Source organism: Podarcis vaucheri (genome assembly GCF_965113315.1).
Source record: "Podarcis vaucheri genome assembly, chromosome: 3".
Taxonomy (NCBI): Eukaryota; Metazoa; Chordata; class Lepidosauria; order Squamata; family Lacertidae; genus Podarcis; species Podarcis vaucheri.
This window is the reverse complement of record NC_138761.1, coordinates 108,930,412-108,951,557: the sequence shown is the minus strand read 5'-3', so window position 1 is coordinate 108,951,557 and position 21,146 is coordinate 108,930,412. Positions and strand designations below refer to the sequence as shown.

The 21,146-nt window shown below is 44.6% G+C and overlaps 1 protein-coding gene across 1 annotated transcript in view; it reads left to right on the top strand.

Moving 5' to 3' along the window:
• Nucleotides 1-21,146, top strand: part of PCSK2 (proprotein convertase subtilisin/kexin type 2) — a 126,334-nt gene that overhangs the window by 52,846 nt on the left and 52,342 nt on the right. Inside the window, exons 3-4 of the mRNA XM_082215540.1 lie at nt 14,179-14,292; nt 15,267-15,375. Of these exons, the coding sequence (XP_082071666.1) occupies nt 14,179-14,292; nt 15,267-15,375 (223 nt within the window). The remainder of the gene's footprint in view (nt 1-14,178; nt 14,293-15,266; nt 15,376-21,146) is intronic.

The window sequence follows — 21,146 nt, the reverse complement described above, 5'->3', positions numbered from 1 at the left end:
AATCTTCACTAAGTAGCTAGTCTGGGATCATGCAATACTGTGGTCTGGACAGTCCAATTCATGCCTGCATTCTGCTAAATTTGGGTTTCCTAATGGCCTGATGAGAATGCAGTTACACTTTAGAATAAAATAGATCAAAAGCCATGCTTTGAGTTTGAAAGGAAAGGAGCGTCTCCCTCTTCTCTTCACTCTGTGTGTGTGTGTGTGTGTGTGTGTGTGTGTGTGTATGATATATCTGTCTATCTATCTATCTCTGGATCATTTCTGCAGATCTAATGTAGAAATTCAGGCTAATCAACCAAATGCCATGCCTCCCCCTTGTTTCTTTCTGGTTTTTGGCACTCTTGCAGCCTCCTGCTGCTTTCAGATTGATTTTGAGAGCAGCATGGGGTAGGAATGTGATGGGAGAATTGATAGGGTTATGAATTCTATCAATTTCTGAGGTAGAAATTGGGTTTTACTCAGGATTTTGCAGATGTAAAAAAGGGACATCAATTACCCAGTCTCTGAGCAATTTCAAATGTGGAAAATGCTTCTCAGATTCTACCACAGAAATCTACCAAAATGCCAATTCTGTGACAATTTATTTGGAAATATCAGTACTGGAAACAAAGTTCAGAACTTGAGAAAGCCTGACATTTTCATATTAATTCCCAAAAATATTGAAAGTCACAGCTCAGTAACAAACTCTGACCTTTCCACTATTCAAGATTGCCTTTCACTTTTGGAAGAGGTTCCCCCTATCTCTGACTTCCAGCTGTTATGACCCCAGAGTCCAGCAGAGACCAGGACACAGAGTCTGAGACAATACAGTGGTACCTCGGGTTACAGATGCTTCAGGTTACAGACTCTTCAGGTTACAGACTCCTCTAACCCAGAAATAGTACCTCGGGCTAAGAACTTTGCTTCAGGATGAGAACAGAAATCGTGTGGCGGCAGCGGGAGGTCCCATTAGCTAAAGTGGTACCTCAGGTTAAGAACAGTTTCAGGTTAAGAACGGACCTCCAGAATGAATTAAGTTATTAACCCGAGGTACCACTGTACTATCATTGACTAAAGAAGCAGGCCACGATCCTGACTCCTGAGCCTGTTGCTGGTAAACAAGGGTCCACTGAACCAAATGCAACAGCACAAAGGCCCCTAGAACTTGGCCTGAGCAACTGAGTGCCTCCCACAGCATCTCTCATGTTCAATGTTCCCAAGAATCACATCTGCTGAGAGACCATGAAATGCTGGAAAGTAGGTGTCTTCAGGCAAAGGGATGGTCCTTTAAGAGACTCTAGAACTCCAAAAGGGGCCAGAGCTTAGCAGAGGTGTGCTGGAGACAGATGCTCAAAAAGGCTCTGTTCATTTCCATCCCTTGGTCCTATCAAGTTTCTTCTTTGGAGCTCTCCATGGTGCTGTTGACAACTGACCTGCCTTGCTGTCTTGCTCTGTGGGCTCCTCCACAGAACCAGGAAAGGAATCCTTACTTTTGGCTTTCAGATTCTCTTGGAGACTTTTTTTTATGCCCTATGCTTTTGAAGCTGATTCCTTGTATTGTTTTTAATGGTGTTTTATGTTTTATTGGTTTTTCCCCCTTCCCTGTCTGGTGTTGTGTGATATGGCGACATGGAAGCACTTTTATAAATAAAGTAGAATACATCTTTGGGAGCAGTTATTGGACAATGCAGTTATTGGACAAGCCACTTGCTTTCTGGGCCCTCGTTTTAATGAAATTGTCTACTTTCTTGATCATATGAAAGAGAAAACATATTTTATTTGTGCATCAGGAATGTGAGGGCCTAGTGGGGGGAAACCACTCTTTTTCAGCCACTCTGAAGGTTCCAGCATAACCAGTTCCTTTGAATTTGAAAGAGATGATTAGGTTCATGCTATTGATGTTTAGTTGAACAGAATGAAAACTCCTCTCAGCAGCATAGTTCACATTGATTCCTTGTATCTATGCTCAACACAGTGAGAGGCTAACTAAATGGAGAAAAATATCGATTTCTTCCCCTAGCTTTTGTTTTCTTTTTCTAAGAAAGCTCCTCTAATTTACCAGGCAGCCATAAAGTCTCAGGGAAGTCACAAGGAGAGGTTGCAGAAAGGGTTAGGAGGCAACACTGTTTAAATATGAACTGGTTACATGTTAAACTACCTCAGTTTGTATGATTGACATTGCTGAGAAAGGCATGAGGAAACATCCTTTAGAAACCGATAAAGTGCACTTCTCTTGAATGAACGGTACAATCATAAAATTATACAGTGGTGCCCCGCAAGACGAATGCCTCGCAATACAAAAAACTCGCTAGACGAAAGGTTTTTCCGTTCGCGATTTGCCTCGCAAGACGAATTTCCCCTATGGGCTTGCTTCGCAAGACGAAAACGTCTCGCGACTTTTTTTCTTTGACTAAAAACAAAGACATGTTTTGTTTATAAAGTTAATTTATTTTCCCTTAAATTTTTGAACTGCTCTTTACAGTATGTGTGACTTTAAAGAGCAGTTAATAAACTGTTGTTGTACCAAATTTGGCTTTGTTTGGACTTTTTTTGACCATAGGAACGCATTAATTGATTTTCAATGCATTCCTATGGGATTTCGTGCTTCGCAAGACGAAAAATTCGCTAGACGACAAAAATTGCGGAACGAATTAATTTCGTCTTGCGGGGCACCACTGTACTGTGTGTAGGTTCACATCCAGAGGCATGTTGTAAAAGTGAGGTTCAGATGTTATAGCACTGACCTGCAGACAGAAGAAATGGAAGGGAGGCCCTGAAGTGCAATAGGCAAAATTGCCACCATTCTCCCAGTTTAGTTCTTCAGGGGATGGTGGTAGAGGATGGCCAGTATACCTATCCCCATCGTTCAGCCCGGACACTGAGGTCCAGCTCCGAGGACCTTCTGGCGGTTCCCTTACTGCGAGAAGTGAGGTTACAGGCAACCAGGCAGAGGGCCTTCTCGGTAGTGGCGCCAGCCCTGTGGAATGCCCTCCCATCAGATGCCAAGGAAATAAACAACTATGTGACTTTTAGAAGACATTTGAAGGCAACCCTGTTTAGGGAAGTTTTTAATGTTTGATGTTTTATCGTGTTTTTAATATTTTGTTGGGAGCCACCCAGAGTGGCTGGGGAAACCCAGCCAGATGGGCGGGGTAATAACAATAACAACAACAACAACAACAACAACAACAACAACAGTATCCCAAGGAGATTTGTAGCCCTTAGGCCTTTTTTTCTGGGACAGGACAGTCAATTGTATCCAACACTACCATTCCACTTGTGCAACAGACTTCCTCTTGTGCAACTTTTCTCCCCTAGAACAGCCTTACACTGTCAGATCAGCCTCTAAGAAGAAAAAAGCAGAGAGGGAGAGAAGCAACCTTTTCATAACAAGGAACTACATGTAAAATAATGGGGGAAAGTGTCATTCCTTCACACAAAAATCATTCTGGCCTTCTCTCTAGTTAGTTTCCATTAGCTGATTAAAATAATAATAATTGTGTTTCTATTATGGAAGGTTTTTCCCCCCTACTGTCTAATTGATGAGCACTATCTACAGTGTTTGTAATGATGTCATGGAATTTTGTAACGTCTTGGCCCAGATAACATTTTGGCTCTGATTCCAAACTTCAACAACTCCTGATGCACTCCTTCAATATGAAAGTGAGAATCATGGCACCTACCTTGGCCTCTATTATTCTCTGGCTGAGTTTTTAATTTGAGTCACAAAAGAACTCACAATTCCCAGTAGTAGCTATGTCAAGGAGATAGATAGGTAGGTCTCTGCCTGACTGGCTGGCCTCTCTTCTTCTTATGATATGCCAAAGCAAAAATCCTATTTATGGGTTATATTTTTATTGCATGTCTCATTGGTGTATTTTAGGTCAGAATGAATAGGGTTTCCACCCCTGCAAACATGTTATATCCCCCCCTCCCACTTTATTCCTCTAAACCAGAAAGATGCCCACAGTTGGAGATGGAATTTTGTTTGGTACTGTGGGTTAAACCACAGAACCCAGGACTTGCTGATCAGAAGGTCGGCGGTTCGAATCCCCGCGATGGGGTGAGCTCCCATTGTTCGGTCCCTGCTCCTGCCAACCTAGCAGTCTGAAAGCACGTCAAAGTGCAAGTAGATAAATAGGTACCGCCCCGACAGGAAGGTAAACGGCGTTTCTGTGCGCTGCTCTGGTTTGCCAGAAGCGGCTTAGTCATGCTGGCCGCATATTCTCCCTGTAAATTGTCTTGGGACTCATTTTGCATGAAAGGATACATAAATTGAATAAATCTATTTCTGACCCCCAAGCAAGTGGCCCAAAGAGGAAGTCTATTGAGCTTTCTGGAGGGCTGCCTTATGTTGCTGAAGGTGAGCTGTGTTTCCCTTGGGGGACATGGGTGGCACTGTGGTCTAAACCACTGAGCCTCTGGGACTTGCCAATCAGAAGGTTGGTGGTTCGAATCCTCACAATGGGGTGAGCTCCCATTGCTCTGTCCCAGCTCCTGCCAACCTAGCAGTTCGAAAGCACTCCAGTGGAAGTAGATAAATAGGTATCACTGTGGCAGGAAGATAAATGGCGTTTCCATGTGCTCTGGTTTCTGCCACTGTGTTCCGTTGTGCTAAAAGCGGTTTAGTCATGCTGGCCACATGACCCGGAAAGCTGTCTATGGACAAATGCTGGCTCCCTTGGCCTGAAAGCGAGATGAGCGCCACAACCCCATAGTCGCCTTTGACTGGACTTAATCATCCAGGGGTCCTTTACCTTTTTTTTTAAACCTTTGGTGGGTCACACTTTCTGCAGGTCTGCTTTAAAAGCATAGAAGCAAATCATCAGCTTTTTTGGTCAGACTTTTGAACACTGATATTGTGCTTGCAAAGCAATATGACATCCTTTTTTTGTCACATGACTAAACTCCCCCCCCCCGGACACCCAATTGTCTATATTTATGGTTCACCATAGTTTGGCTCAGGTTGCATGCAGTGGGGTTGTGTGTGTGCGGGGGAATGTTTGTGAACACATCCCTTTTCTGGGTGTCAAATACAGCAGCTTAACAGGGACTGCCTGCTCCCTTACTTTTTGCTCCTCCAATGTATTCCCGTCTGTGATATGTATTGATTTTTGCAGACTCGCTGGCTGCACAGCCTTTCAAAGTGCACCGCAACCGACTGAACCAATAAACTGCAGAAAATTAAGATTGAGGGTCTAACAAGGCTTTTAACAAAGTAAAAATTGATCAGGGAGGAGGATGGGTTTATAAAAGGGATTAGTACTTTAATACTACTTTAAAGTCTGTGTATATGCTTGTGGTATTGCGGAGCTTTTTACCCTTCTCAGAAATGGATTGATGGTGATGGTGAGCCCAGAGAATCACCCGGTCTTCCCATGCAGCAGAAATGAGGGATAAGAATTTTGCAGTGGGAGGATAGAATGCATGGGCGATTTTATTTTTGTCTTTTTGAGTGCAGAGACAGCAGGGAAAGGGCTGGAAAAACACTGTTCTCTCTTTAATTGCTTTAGTTTTCTGTTTCCATGAGGAACACTGAAAAGTGGCCTCTTCCACCCAGAGAGTCACATTCCATTCTGCTACGCCATCTGCTGCATGTTTAGGCCAGGCTATTTCAGCACAGAGAGACTTCAAAGATGGAGGGGAGCAGCTTTCCCCTGGACATTGTTTGGAGGGAATGGGGAACAGTGGAAGAAGCAAATGGAAATGGAGGGAGAGGAATATTAGCCAAGTTTTAAGCCAGCGAGATTTCATTATTGAGCCAACCCTATCTTTTTTCTTGGATAGCTTGGTGTCTGCTTCTTCCATTCCAGACTTTCTGCTTTGCTCACCTAGTCTCCTGACGTGTTGTGAAACAGCTATTCCCCGGAGCCATTTCCCCCCTGTTATATAAAAAATCTGCTTATGTTTATGCATTAAATGTAAGTTGCTCAGAGACCTTTTAGGTAGCAACTAATAAGTTTAATGAATAGCTTGGGGATATTTATGGATCCTTTGCTGTTGCTCGAGGCTCAGGTGGCCTCAGTGGCTGGGAATGCCTTCCATCAGCTTCGGCTGGTGGCCCAGCTACAACCCTATCTGTACAGGGACAGCCTAACTACTGTCGTCTATGCTCTGGTAACTTCAAGGTTAGATTACTGCAATGCATTATACATAGGGCTGCCTCTGAAGATGGTTCAGAAACTTCAGGTGCTGTAGAATTCAATGGCCAGGCTGCTCACTGGAGCAGGAGGGTTTGAGCACATCACACCAATCCTGGTCTGACTGCACTGGCTACCAATTAGTTTCCGGGCCCAATTCAAAGTGCTGGTTTTGACCTATAAAGCCTTAAATGGCTCAGGACCGCAATACCACAAGGACTGCCTCTTTCCATATGAACCTACCCAGAGCCTGAGATCATCTTCTGAAGCCCTTCTTCATGTGCTTCCTCCTTGTGAGGTCCTTAGGGTGGCAACATGAGAGCAGGCCTTTTCTGCAGTGGCTCCCTATCTGTGGAATGCTCTGCCCAGGGAAGTTCACCTGGCGCCTTCATTATATACCTTTAGGAGCCAGGCAAAAATGTTCCTTTTTAACCAGGCCTTTGGTTGATCTGGTTGACATCCAATGCCCTTTTAAAATGTGTTGGGGCTGAACATGGATTAAAAGTCAGGTAAGGAAACTTAGTAGTGTCAGTTGAGAGCAGTGTCAGTTGAGTGCTGGTGGTTGCTAGGTTGCGGAGGTCCTTGTGACACGCCCTTCATTGTGACATCTCCCTCTGCTGGCTCCTTGGTCACTAGGGCTCTAGAGGCATAGCGATCTCCTTTGGTTTGATCATTCAGTGAGTGAGAGATGGAGATGGAGATGTAAGCCGCCCAGAGTGGCTGGGGAAACTCAGCCAGATGGGCGGGGTATAAATAATATATTATTATTATTATTATTATTATTATTATTATTATTATTATTATTATTATTATTATTATATTATGTAGATGGAGATGTAAGTAGACTTTCTCATCAGTATCTACATTCTGTGCTGGTAATGCCCCATGAGAGTCTTAGGGAACATTTAAAAGATGAAGATGGGGAATAATTTAAATGCTTCAGCCAGCCCTTCAGTGATTCTGCTTACACTTTAGGAAAAGGAAAACTAATAAGATGTCACGCCTTGGAAAAGGGCATTCTTTTTAGGCTAGTGACACAAGAGTCACTTGATAACTCACCATGGGAGCATTAAGCATGCCCTCTGGAAAGGGTAATATATCTTCCTCCCCTTCCGGCCTTCCTGGGCCCATCTTTCAAAGGATAGCCAAGGTACAAAACCCTTCAGCATGCTGATGTTTCTTCTATAGTAATATTAGTATGTGGTATTTGATGTTTCCCTTTTAAACATCCCTTCTCCACACTAAGCAAACCCATCTCTTTCAATGAGATGATGAGAATTGTCTTATAATTTCCAGAGGGTGCTGTTCTGGCTACAGTATTCAAGCACTCTCTTCACAGGATACCCATTATGATATGCCTAGGAAAGTGAATTCATCTTGAGCTTTGAGTCGTGAATGCCCAAACCAGTTTAGGGATGTAGATCAGGAGAGTACTGTGAGTCCCATTTCTCACATTTGAACAGGCCTTCTCTGCAGTGACTCCCCGTCTGTGGAATCCTCTCCCCAGGGAAGTTCACCTGGCGCCTTCATTATAAACCTTTAGGCGCCAGGCAAAAACATTCCTTTTTAACCAGGTCTTTGGTTGATCTGACTGACATCCTACGCCCTTTTAAAATGTGTCTCTTTTTTTTAGGGGGGGGTGTTATTGGGTTGTTGTTTTTATTTTCATTATGTATTTTCTGGTTTTATATCTTGATTTTATTCTGTGAACCACCCTGAGACCTCTGGGTATAAGGCAGTATATAAATTCAATAAATAAACAAATAAACTAATTAATTAATTAATTAGTCTCTGTTATGGCCAAAAAAAGAAAAAAAAGTCTGCAAATGCAAATATGTTGTATAAGCAAGTTCACACACATATCTCAGGCAACAGTTCCAATGGGGATCTCTATAAAAGAGTAGGATTTGGATTTGGAGCTTGGGTAAAGATAGCCAAGGGAATAATGCTGGGGTGGGGGCAGGGGGGTGGGGGTGGGGAAGGAATCATCCTTCCTAGTGCAGCACATTGAAGGCAGCAAGGATGATGCTCTTAGCCAATCCTGCTCATCAGCCCTGCTCACGTTGCTGCATTAAGATGCAGAGGCTATTTTCTTACCATTCCTTGGAGCGCACAGCATGCTTTCAGTTTACGATGTTATGATGCTTGCGCTCCCCCCCGGAGTAGTCATGAAGTCGATAGATGAATTTGTTAATTTGTTCTGCCTCACTGTCCTGCTGGTTTATTAGCATCCCAGTTATTTTATGCACCATGCCTAAGTGGAAGTATATTAAAACTCAATACTTAGGTGTCATTTTTTTCCTTGTTGGTATTTTATAATCACGAGGCTATCTTCTGAAGTATGTGGAGCCTTTCTCTAATGGAGTCACAGCAAGGCGTTTGTTAATGATCTAGGCATGGGTGAGAGGGAGAGCTCTAAATAGGGGGACTGCAATTGGGAATTTGATTACATTATTAAACAGAAATGGCACAACAATAGGCATACATCTATGATGTTTTAAGTGTAGACCTGAAACACAAGTATGCAATGTCCATTGCATCTTGAATTTTACGACTGTGTTTAAAAAGTAGTATTGTTTGCTGTTGCCTTAAGGATCCCCCCCCCTGCATTCTTGCAAATCACTTTGCGATTTCTCATTGTCTGTGTACCATAGAAGTGTCCTCTTCTTAACGGAACCTTGTTGATAACCTAGGAAGTGTACTGGCCTTTGATCAGGGCTCACATTCAAACTCGGCTGATCTGAAGTCAGCTACTATGTTGTAAAACAACTCACCTGACAGGGTTGATGTGAGAATAAAGAGTTAATAAACACACTTGAAATATACTCAGAGTCGAGAGTGGATTTCATGCTCTTTATTCAGCTCATAGTGGTGAGGAGGGATGAAAGCACCCTCAAAGTATCTGCTTTATATACATTATTTACACAATGGGCTGCACGTGATTGGCTAATTCCGGAATTCTCCTGTAGGCCAATCAGGTTGTGGATTCACTTCCATCTGGAGCTGGATTGGGTGGCTCCTGCAGACCAATCATATTGCTGCATTGTTCTAGGACCAATCAGACTGCTGTATTCTGAATCCTATTGTTCTGGACCAATAGGCTGCTGCATTTTGGATCCTATTGTTCTAGGACCAATCAGACTGCTGCCTTTTGGATCCTATTCAACTCAGTACATAACAACACTAGAGTCCATTCTCCTGCTTAACAAACATTCCTCTAGTCCAACCCCCTGTTTGATGCTGGAAATCCGTCCCTGGTGCATTCTTTGCTTGAAGATCTCCCGTAAGTGAGAGCCCATCACGCCTCTAAGAATCTGGTCCTATTGTGGAACTGCTCTTAACCATCAAGGTGTTTGCTAAGGCTATTAGTTTTTCTATTTGTTTTGTTTGGTTTTTGCATTTTGTTTTGTTTTCATTTTGCATTTTTATGCCATAAACCTTTCCCTTTGATCTTTGGATGAAGGGAGAGAGAGAGAGAATTATTTTTTATTTGCTTTTACATGTACAAAATTATACGGGACGCGGGTGGCACTGTGGGTTAAACCACTGAGCCTTGGACTTGCCAATCAGAAGGTCGGTGGTTCGAATCCCCATGACGGGGTGAGCTCGCGTTGCTCGGTCCCTGCTCCTGCCAACCTAGCAGTTCGAAAGCATGTCAAAAGTGCAAGTAGATAAATAGGAATGTAAACGGCGTTTCCGTGTGCTGCTCTGGTTCGCCAGAAGTGGCTTAGTCATGCTGGCCACATGACCCGGAAGCTGTACGCAGGCTCCCTCGGCCAATAAAGCGAGATGAGCGCCGCAACCCCAGAGTCGGTCACAACTGGACCTAATGGTCAGAGGTCCCTTTACCTTTACCTATACAAAATTATAACAATACAACCATACAAATCAACAGTTAAGAGATTCCTCTGCATCTCTGGACTTCCCCCTTGCCACCCCCAAAGGGTACCATTATCAAACCTTTCCTGCTGCATCTTTTTCAATCGTCCATGTTTTATATAACTCCATTGCCTCCATAGTTCCTGCTATGTTACAAGTGTTGTCGCAATCCTGCTAGCGTTTTCATCTTGCTTAAAATGGTCCCCAAAATAAATTATAAAATTTCCCCATTCTTTGTTGAAGTTTTGGTCTTCCTGGTTCCTTGGGAAGTATATAAATTTAAATAAAACAAACAAACAAACAATCCTGAATTGTGTCCTAAAGAGAGCAAGTAAATCTGGAGATGCCTTAACCAACCCACAACTCTTGCTTTCCCCTGTTTGGTTCTCTTTAAATTCATATTGCAAACTGGACCTGTGCTGTTTCTCAGCCCACTCCTACCAATTGCCAGTTTCTCCAGGATCATAGCGGGTTTCACAGCCCAAAAGCTAGAGGGAGATTCCCAGCTATCAAGAAAACATCTCTTGTCTTTTGATGAAATATCCATATATCACCCTGGAATATCAGAAAATGCCGAGCCTAATGAAGGATATTATCCCAGGAGCTATGTTTCCCAACATCAGGGTCTTTTCCAGGGAGTCTTCTCTTCTCATGATGTGGCCAAAGTATTGGAGCCTCAGCTTCAGGATCTGTCCTTCCAGTGAGCACTCAGGGTTGATTTCCTTTAGAATGGATAGGTTTGATCTTCTTGCGGTCCATGGGACTCTCAAGAGTCTCCTCCAGCACCATAGGAGACTCTTGAGAGTCCAATGGACTGCAAGAAGTCCATGGAGTCCCAGGAGCTATAGCAGTACTTAATGATTAATGTAACCAATGCTTTGTTGAAAATTCCCCAAGGGCAGAGGCATATGTTTTGGGTGATAGACAGCTCTCACTTACTTAGCAATGTTTTCCCAGTTTCATTTTTCTGATCTGCAAACCATATACTGTACATCAAATGAAGTATAGGGTTAGCAAGACAACCAAAGCAAATCTTGCCCTAAGCTCTGCATTGTCAGTAGGATTTTGCAAGTGTAAACCACTTGAAGGTCAACACAACCCCATAATTCCTTTGAAGTATGCTTTTGAGTTCTGTTCTGTTGATTTATTTGTTCACAGTAATTCATGCCTTGTAAATATGAAACAATACATACAGGTCGAATCTACACACATATAAAAATACTGTGAAAATGCTTTTTTAAAAAAGTGTTTTGAAAAATATACTGAATTTCCCATAGCTCACCATTGCCATCTAGGGTCACATTTGTATATTGCACTTTACAACACACCTAAAATGTTTTATTTGCAGCTGTATAGCTGAGTCCACAGAGACAGAACTAGTTCCTAGTGGAGCCAATACCTTAAGAGATCCTTCCACTGGCTCCATCCCTAAGGCATTTTTCTCCTTACTTTCTAAGATAGCCCATGTGTACAGTTTGAGACTCCCCCCCCCAACACTGTAAGGATTCAACTCAAATTACAGAGCCAATCTCATTGCATAATTTTAATTTATTTATTTATGAATGCATCCTGCCACCTGGCTAACAATATTTAAAGCAGTGGCAGCAGCAACAATAATAGAACATAATTGGAAAAGAAGAACAAAAATGCAAGCAGTAAGGCAAGTGTCTGAAAGACAATTAAACCAATTCCCAGATATTAAACCAGCTCTGTTGCTATCCTTGAAAGCCTGCCAGGGAATTGGATGGCCTCATTGTTTCGAAGATTTTCCATTTAATAGGAAGGTAAAGGTAAAGGTACCCCTGCCCGTACGGGCCAGTCGTGTCCGACTCTAGGGTTGCGCGCTCATCTCGCTCTAGAGGCCGGGAGCCAGCGCTGGCCGGAGACACTTCCGGGTCACGTGGCCAGCGTGACTAAGCGGTATCTGGCGAGCCAGCACCAGCGCCGCACACAGAAATGCCGTTTACCTTCCCGCTATAAAGCGGTACCTATTTATCTACTTGCACTTAGGGGTGCTTTCGAACTGCTAGGTGGGCAGGAGCTGGGACCGAACGATGGGAGCTCACCCCGCCGCGGGGATTCAAACCGCCGACCTTGCGATCAGCAAGTCCTAGGCACTGATGTTTTACCCACAGCGCCACCTGCGTCCCTAATAGGAAGGTAGCCTTCCCCAAGTACTACAACTCTCATCAACCTCACCCAACGTGGCTAGTCAGGGATGACGGGAGTTGTACTGCTCAATAATCTTCAGGGCACCAGATAAATGGATAGATGCCAACAGACACAAATCTTATTGGGAATTTGTGGCCCACCAGACATTCCATTGTGTGTGGAGAGGGGGGGGGGTACAATCCTGCACCATCAGAGATAAAGCTCAACTCGAGTTTTGTCAACTGTGCATTGCCATGGCTTATGCACTGTTAAAGACATTCCCTTTTTGTGTGCATTAACTCCTTAGGGGCCAGGTGAGAAAGAAATCAGAATGAATACACTATGGACACAAAAGTCATGAGCATTAACTTCATCGCTTACCTTTGGAAGCTGATACAGTTTTAAAACCATCCACAGTTGGCTTCTGCCCAACCTGGCAGCTGCACTTTCATTCTCTCTATACCTTGTTCACCATAGTCATAAAATCCTCATTCATGTTAAGCTTTAATCCTTTTTCCGAATCCTTCTTAGCGCTCCACCTCAATAAAGCCTTGTGACATAGTAATGTTCCGCTGGTTAATTAGGTGCTCTGAAAATACCGTGTTCTCTTTTGCCAGCTGTAGGTTTTCCAGTTTTAATTCAATTGGGTACCCCTTTCTCAAAGAGCACAAACAGGGGCTTGTAGATGAATCACCTCTTAATGATTCGGTGCTCCATTTATGTATGCCATCCCACTTCTGCTGACTATTAACGCACGAAGCTTGAGAGCACTTAATATGGAAATCCCAAAGCACAACAAGGATGGCCGTTGCTGTTCTAGGAACTGCTTCCTTTCTACCCAGAATTGCTCCCACTCGCTCCCTGTGTTTGAACACCAGGATTGATGAGCTGATGGTAGACCACCTGTGCTTCAAACACAGAGGAAGGGCAAAAGCGTGTGCGTACAGAAGCTAAGTATTTAACGGTGTAACTGGTATAATATGTGTGAATCTGACTTCCTGAAGGGGGTACAGTGATACCTCAGGTTAAGTACTTAATTCGTTCTGGAGGTCCGTACTTAACCTGAGACTGTTCTTAACATGAAGCACCACTTTAGCTAATGGGGCCTCCTGCTGCTGCCGCACCGCCGGAGCCCAATTTCTGTTCTCATCCTGAAGCAATGTTCTTAACCTGAAGCACTATTTCTGAGTTAGCGGAGTCTGTAACCTGAAGCGTATGTAGCCTGAAGCGTGTGTAACTGAGGTACCACTGTATTGGGAATGGATGGATGTTGATCAGTAGCAGAATGGAACTGGACACCAGTACTCATTGAGATAACTCCAGAACAGAAAACTGAAAGACCAGATCCCTGACTGCCCTGATTTTACTGGGACATCTCAGATTCACAGAAGCATTCCTGGCTTCTCTTTGGATCTGGGATTGTCCTGCTTCCCCCCTCCAGAACCGCTGCTGAGCTCTGGGAGGACGATGAGCTGGCCGAGCCTCTTCATGGCCACCACTGCTGGCCTCCACCCTTTTGCAGCTTGTAGCAGCTGCAGGACAGTGGGCGGGAGAGGAGAGGCTGCCACTGCTGCAGTGCAGCCCCCAGTGATGTGCCCAAGCCAGCAACTCTGGTCCACCATCTGCAGGAGCCGCTGGCATAGCCAGCAGTGTGAGGAGGATCTCCCCGCAGAAGCTGTCATCGCCTACTTGCATGCTGGAGCCCAGCAGAGGAGAGGTGCGGCAATGCTGTTGCCACAGTTCCTCTACTCTGCCGCTTCTGCCCCCAGGTCAGGCCTGATCCATGAATGGAACTGCGCCCTGGTAGAATTGGGTCAGTGCTGAGGTAGCTACCTTCCACACATCTCCCAGGTGCAGCTTAGACCCGGGGAAGAGAGCTGCTCCTTCTCCATCTCTGCTCCTGTGTTTAGGTCCCTCCCCATACTAAAAAATGTATAAGATGGTAAGCAACAAGGCAATACCCTTCTTGTTTCACAAATACCAATGATATGGTAATAATACAATTTTAATACAATTACTGTTGCAGGTGAAGAAGGCTGTGCAGCAAGAAGGCTTTGGGAGGAGGAAGAGAGGCTACAGAGATATCAATGAAATAGACATCAACATGAATGATCCTTTATTTACAAAGCAGTGGTACTTGGTAAGCAACCGTGAACTTCCATCCCTCTCCATCAGGAAAGCAATTTCAGATTTCTGCAGTCCTCAAGCATGTCTTGGTATGGAAGAATATAGCAAACACACTCTATTATTTCCAATTATTTTTTGACACGATGAGGCTAAAGTTAAGCTCTTTTGATTGGACGATTCGCTAACGACAGCCCTGCCTAGACAGAGATAGCCCCGCAGAGCTGCTGTCAGTTAATGTAAACAATATAGAGATGTGGGTGGTGCTGTGGTCTAAACCACTGAGCCTCTTGGACTTGCTGATCGGAAGGTCAGTGGTTCAGACCCCTGTGATGGGGTGAGCTCCTGTTGCTCTGTCCCAGCTCCTGCCAACCTAGCAGTTCGAAAGCACATCAGTGCAAGTAGATAAATAGGTACCACTCCGGCGGGAAGGTAAACGGTGTTTCCGTGTACTCTGGCCTCCAGCACGGTGCTTTGTTATGCCAGAAGCAGTTTAGTCATGCTGGCCATATGACCCGGAAAGCTGTCTGTGGACAAACGCCGGCTCCCTTGGCCTGAAAGCAGAGACGAGTGCCACAACCCCATAGTCACCTTTGACTGGACTTAACCATCCAGGGGTCCCTTACTGAGTTAAATAGGCCAATGGTCTGGCTTGATACAAGTTAACCTTTGACATGTTCAGAGGCATAATCATTTTCATTATTGCATGATCACAGGCTGTGATCTGTCACTCAAGCCAGATTTTAGAGCAAACCTCTGGTTCTGACTGAGCAATGAAATGCATCAGCCCCATTGCATCCAAATCTTTTTTAAAAACCTTCTCTTATTTTATTGCCAGCCTTCCCGGATTTAGTGCCTCCTTCCCAAGCAAATGAAGGCTAGCCTGTGGCAGATGGATCAAGTAGACTCTCAGTGGATGTAAACAGTCTGTTTTGTGCCAAGGAAATAATTCTCTTGTGCTTTCTTTTTTGTAATTTTTTTATGCATTAGATCAACACTGGGCAAGCAGATGGGACTCCTGGACTTGATCTGAATGTAGCTGAAGCGTGGGAGCTGGGTTACACAGGGAAAGGTGTAACTATAGGAATTATGGATGATGGTAAGTGAACTAAAATATCATGACTCTCAGTGTGTATCATATGAGAAATCTGATTTAAAAATAAGGCATAACTTCCAAACATGGATATTTTAATGAGGACTTTGTAAGAGATTCACTTCAGCCAAGGGAACATCTACAGAAAGCTCTCCTGGGTTACAATTCATGGATAATTATGGTTCTCAAAAATGTGCCATGGGTAGCGCTATTTTAGTTCAGGTACAACAGCTGTCAGCTTATTTTGTTTTGCCCAGAAGAACTGAAATGGAAGTTGAGTTTCAAAGAGGAAATTGTGTCATTAAATTTGCTCTGCAGTTTTAGGGCAACTTAGAAGAATTATACACACAAACACACATGCTACCATTTATATTGCAACATGTGAGATATATCAATGCCTGCCTCACTGTACATTACAGTGCATTTCAAATTTGTTCTGTAAGTGTTCTATCGTTCTGCTAAAAATAAGCAACCCTGTCACTGTGCTGGAACAGATCCACAGGGACCTATCATTGTTATTAGAGATACACCACAGGGGAAATGATGCCCCTTTTGTCTGCCCATCCATTTGCACATGCCTTGTAGCTCCCTGGCTTATTTTACTTGGGCCCACAGAATGACTTGTCACGTTTCACAGTGACTGAGCACAGAAGTGGTATGTATGTGACCTGGCTAACTGGAGGGAGCGAGCAGAATCTGAAATAGGAGTAGTATTTCAGGCAATCTAATAATCAAACCATAGATTTAAACCAATTTCACTGATGCAAGAAAATCCTGGGCATGGCTCTAGCAAGCTTTTCAATTCTGTTTGCTTCAGATATGAAACATGATTTCTGTAGTACATTGCTGATAGAAAGTCTCCCTCCTCCAAAACAACAACAACAACCACCTTTGGTGGACGTGCCCAAGGATTAAGGCTTTCTGGGAGATGATTTATAATGAAATGAAAAGGGTGTTTAAATATACCTTTCTGAAGAAACCAGAGGCCTTTCTCCTGGGCATGGTCGGCCAAATGGTGCCAAAGAAGGACAGAACTTTCTTTATGTATGCCACAACAGCAGCAAGAATACTTACTGCAAAGTATTGGAAGACACAAGATCTACCCACTCTGGAAGAATGGCAGATGAAGGTGATGGACTACATGGAATTGGCGGAAATGACTGGCAGAATCTGAGACCAGGGAGAAGAGTCGGTGGAAGAAGATTGGAAGAAATTTAAAGATTATTTACAGAAATATTGCAAAATTAATGAATGTTAGAATGGTGTCAGAATGAAGTTAAGTGGTTTAAGCAGTAATGTTATAAAGGTGTATGTAAAAATGGATTATTAACAGGTGAGAATCCAAAGTTATAATATATTAAGTTAAAGGATTAAGATAAAAACAAAGAGGGAAAGAAATTGCTAAATTAACTAACTGAATTGGAATACAAAAAAGGGAGGTATGAGGAGGTCAGGGAAGCAAGGAAATGAATGTAAGGTGGAAAGATTGATGTATTTTTTAAAGTGTTTTTTATCTTTTTTGTATTTTGTATTTTTCTTTTATTCTTATTTCTGTCTTTTTTTCTTTTCTTTCTATCTATGTAAATTTTTTTCTTTGAAACCTTAATAAATATCATTTTTAAAAAAACAAAACAACAACAACTTATTATTTATGCCCCACTCATCCGGCTGGGTTTTCCCAGCCACTCTGGGCAGCTCCCAACAGAATATTAAAAACACGATAAAAACATCAAACATTAAAAACTTTGCTAAAGAAGGCAGCCTTCAGATGTCTTCTAAAAGTCAGATAGTTGTTTATTTCCTTGACATCTGATGGGAGGGCGTTCCACAGGGCGGGCACCGCTACCAAGAAGGCCCTCTGCCTGGTTCCCTGTAACCTCGCTTCTCGCAGTGAGGGAACCGCCAGAAGGCCCTCGGAGCCAGACCTCAGTGTCCAGGCTGAACGATGGGGGTGGAGACTCTCCTTCAGCTATACTGGGCCGAGGTCATTTAGGGCTTTAAAAGTAAGAACACTTGAGGAATTCAATTTTGGTGAATTCCTATATGGTGTGGCGGCACTGCACTGTTGAGGTTGGAACTTAACGGGTTAAGTTCTTCCCATGATGCCACACCATTCTGACGTCAATTTTGGAAGCTTGGGAGGAGCTTGGGAAGAGTATGCCAGTCCCACTCTGTACTTTGTGGGGAAAGGATGCAGTTTTGTCATGGCTGCAAATAGTCCTGGAAATTCCTGAGAAATGTTGGAATAAAAGCTGTAAATAGACAAACCTGGACTGTGTGTGTTTGTCTGGAAGCCAAGCTACATGACAGTTTTACACCGCTGTGCTATCTCTGCTACGGCGTGACTGAGAGCTCGGAGCAGAGCATGCGGCAGGAGAAGTGTGCCGGGCAGTAAAGAGCTAATTGAGGATCGCAAATCAATTAGCGGGGGTCGCGCCAGATCAATCAAATTCCACAGGTTATGGGTAACCTAAATAACCTATCGTAAAACTGTCACGGAAGAGCTGCCGGGAGCTGTGAAATCTGCGGTGTCTAGCAGAGGAGCACGGAAGGAGGCGGAGGCAAGCAAGCAAGCTGAAAGACGCAGAAAGTGCCTGTGTTGCCAGGAATCGTTTCTCCACGCCAGAGGAGCTGGTGCTTTTGTAAGTACAGCTTGGGGCCCACTTGGGAGAACGGGAGAACATGGCAGATGGCCAGGAGGTGATTCAAGCTCCGTTTGAACAGCTTGAGGAACTCACCGCCCAAGCGTGGAATACCTGGGCAAGATGGGTGAGAGCGTGGTTCATAGCCACGGAGGTTTGGGACATTTCCCAGAGGGAACCAGTGCAACTGGTGGACAGAGATGCAGGAAAGCTGAAGTCTGTTTCTCTGGAGGAGAAAATGCAGAGGGAGAAAGCTATGAGAGCTGAGGTCTGCATGTTGAGAGCAGGTGTTCATGCTAATTTGCAACATCACCTGGAAAGCGTTGAATCTGCGTGTGAGGCCTGGAGTGTGCTGAAACGTCTGTGTGAAGGCTCAGCAGGAGGCCTAGGGCAGATGGAAGCTGAAAGCCTAGAGATGGCTGGAGCCCCTGTTCCTGATGATTTAGCCTCAAGGAGTGCTAGTGAGCAAGTCGGGGGGGGGGGCGGAAAGTTCCAAAGGCAAGTTTGAAAAGTTTTCCACTGAACCTGCTGGAATGGAGCGGCAGTTCAGGGGGGGCGGATCTGGCAAGGAGTGCTTTTCCGGAAGAGGGAGAAGGAGGGCCAGGCCAGCTGGGAGGAGACCCAGGCAGTGTTTTTCCACTGGAGTTCGTCGGTGCTACGTGTGTGGATCTCACAGTCATTTCAAAAGAGACTGCCCACAGAAAGCGAGAGCAGCTGCACAGGAAGGCTTCAAGGACACCTTCCATGGGAATCAGTCGGGTTTCCATGGGAACCAGTCTGGAAGGGGAGGTCAGCGTGGGAACGCAAGAGAAGGACGAGGAAAACAACGTCAGGAGACTTATCAGATCACGGCTAGTCTGGCGTTGGCTGAAGACAGCCGTGGGGCAAGCCAAGAGCTAAGTTTTGTTATTGACTCTGCAGCTAATCGCAATTTGATTCCAGAGACACCTGCTGTCGAGAGGTGGAACTGCACGGCAATTCCTGCCGGGAAAACTGTACTGTTTGCAAATGGACAGAAAAGACAAATGACTAATGCTGTAAATTTGCATTTTTGTATTTTACAGGAAACGTTGGAGTGTTGTACTGTTCCTGGGATGCACCACTGTCTTTTATCTGTGCCTTATTTACTGAAAAAGGGATTTACGGTTTGTTTTCAGGGTGATGTTTGCACAATCTCCAAAGGAGGGAGGATGCTTGCCAAGGTTAAAAAGGGGCAGAATGATCTCTTCATTCTTAAAACGTCTCTGGAGGGTGGTGGGAAGGTTGAGAAAGCACAAGCACTACGTGCTACAATTCCCAATCATGATTCATGCGTACATGCTTGGCATACACGAACAGCTCATAGTTCTCTTGAAGAACTACAGGTGCTGCCAGAAGTTTCCAAAGGTTGTAATATCTCAGAATGTGGACATGCTGTAAGTTGTGAAACTTGCAAACTGGCAAAGGTAAAAGGATGCAGTTATCCAAAGGTTGAAAGGATAACCACTAGGCCTTTTGAACTGATTCACATAGATTTGTGGGGTCCTGTGAAGGAACCAAGTCTGGGAGGGTCAAGGTTTCTGCTTATGATGCAGGAGGATTTTACTCAGAATTCCTGGATACATGGTCTCAAATCCAAGGATGATGCAGCACAGCTGATCAAAGGGTGGATTGAGGGGGTGGAACAAAGGTTTTCCACCAAAGTGCAAGCTGTCACAAGTGACAGAGGAGCTGAGTTTACAGGTTCTGCTTTGCAGAAGTACTTTCACAAGAAAGGGATACGTCACACAGTGACTTCACCCAATCAGTGGGGGGTGGCAGAGCGGAAGTGTCAGGCTCTGGTTAAAACTGCACAGGTGTTGCTGGAAGACTCTGGGTTACCTCCAAGGTTTTGGCTGGAGGCAATCAAGTATGTAAGCTTCACCTGGAATCGCACCTACAATTCCATGGTAGGGGACACACCGTTTGGTTTGTTGCATGGCAGGAAACCCCAGATTCATTTTTTGCGTATGTTCGGGTCACGTGCGTCTGTGCCGGTACCTGCTGCTTTGCAGGGGCCAGATGGATCCAAGTTCCGAAAAATGATCTTCTGTGGGTATGAGCCAACAGCGAGTGCATGGAGATTTGCATTTCCATCAGGTGATCAGAGTAAGTTACTGATCAGTAAACACGCTGAGTTCTATGAGCAGGATAAAAAGACACAAGCTGCTGTCAAGCGTGATGTTCTTTCAGAGTGTCTCTCTGATTCAGAACAGGAAGATTCTGAGGGGGAGGAAGGAGAGGCTGAGTCTGATGAAGACGATCAGACAACTGACCAAAGTCAGGAACAGGAGGAGGTATCGGTAGTTTCTCCACAAGATGTAAGGAGAACACCCAAAAGTGAGCCAAGTTCCCCTGTGAATGTAATGGAGAGGATTCGAAAACGTTTTAAGTCAGAGGGGGAATCCCGTGATGCTGAGGACACATTTCCTGGTGGCAGTGAGTCAGAGGTAACATCTGAGTTTATGCCCAGAAGGTCTAGTCGCACAACAAAGGGCATTCCACCTGAAAGGTACCAGGCAACATGTGCGTGGGCGAAATTCGCACAGTGTGATTCTGGGAGTGTTGAAAGGGTTCAACAGGTGCCTGGGAAAGATGCTGGGAAGGAGCACAAGGCAAAGGGTAAGGTGTTGAGCTCAAAAGGGTCTTGTCAGAAGGTGCAGCAAGGGGGGGTGTTGAGGTTGGAACTTAACGGGTTAAGTTCTTCCCATGATGCCACACCATTCTGACGTCAATTTTGGAAGCTTGGGAGGAGCTTGGGAAGAGTATGCCAGTCCCACTCTGTACTTTGTGGGGAAAGGATGCAGTTTTGTCATGGCTGCAAATAGTCCTGGAAATTCCTGAGAAATGTTGGAATAAAAGCTGTAAATAGACAAACCTGGACTGTGTGTGTTTGTCTGGAAGCCAAGCTACATGACAGTTTTACACCGCTGTGCTATCTCTGCTACGGCGTGACTGAGAGCTCGGAGCAGAGCGTGCGGCAGGAGAAGTGTGCCGGGCAGTAAAGAGCTAATTGAGGATCGCAAATCAATTAGCGGGGGTCGCACCAGATCAATCAAATTCCACATGCACAACTTACCTCCTGATCACTGCTGCGTACCAGGAAGGACAGGGGAA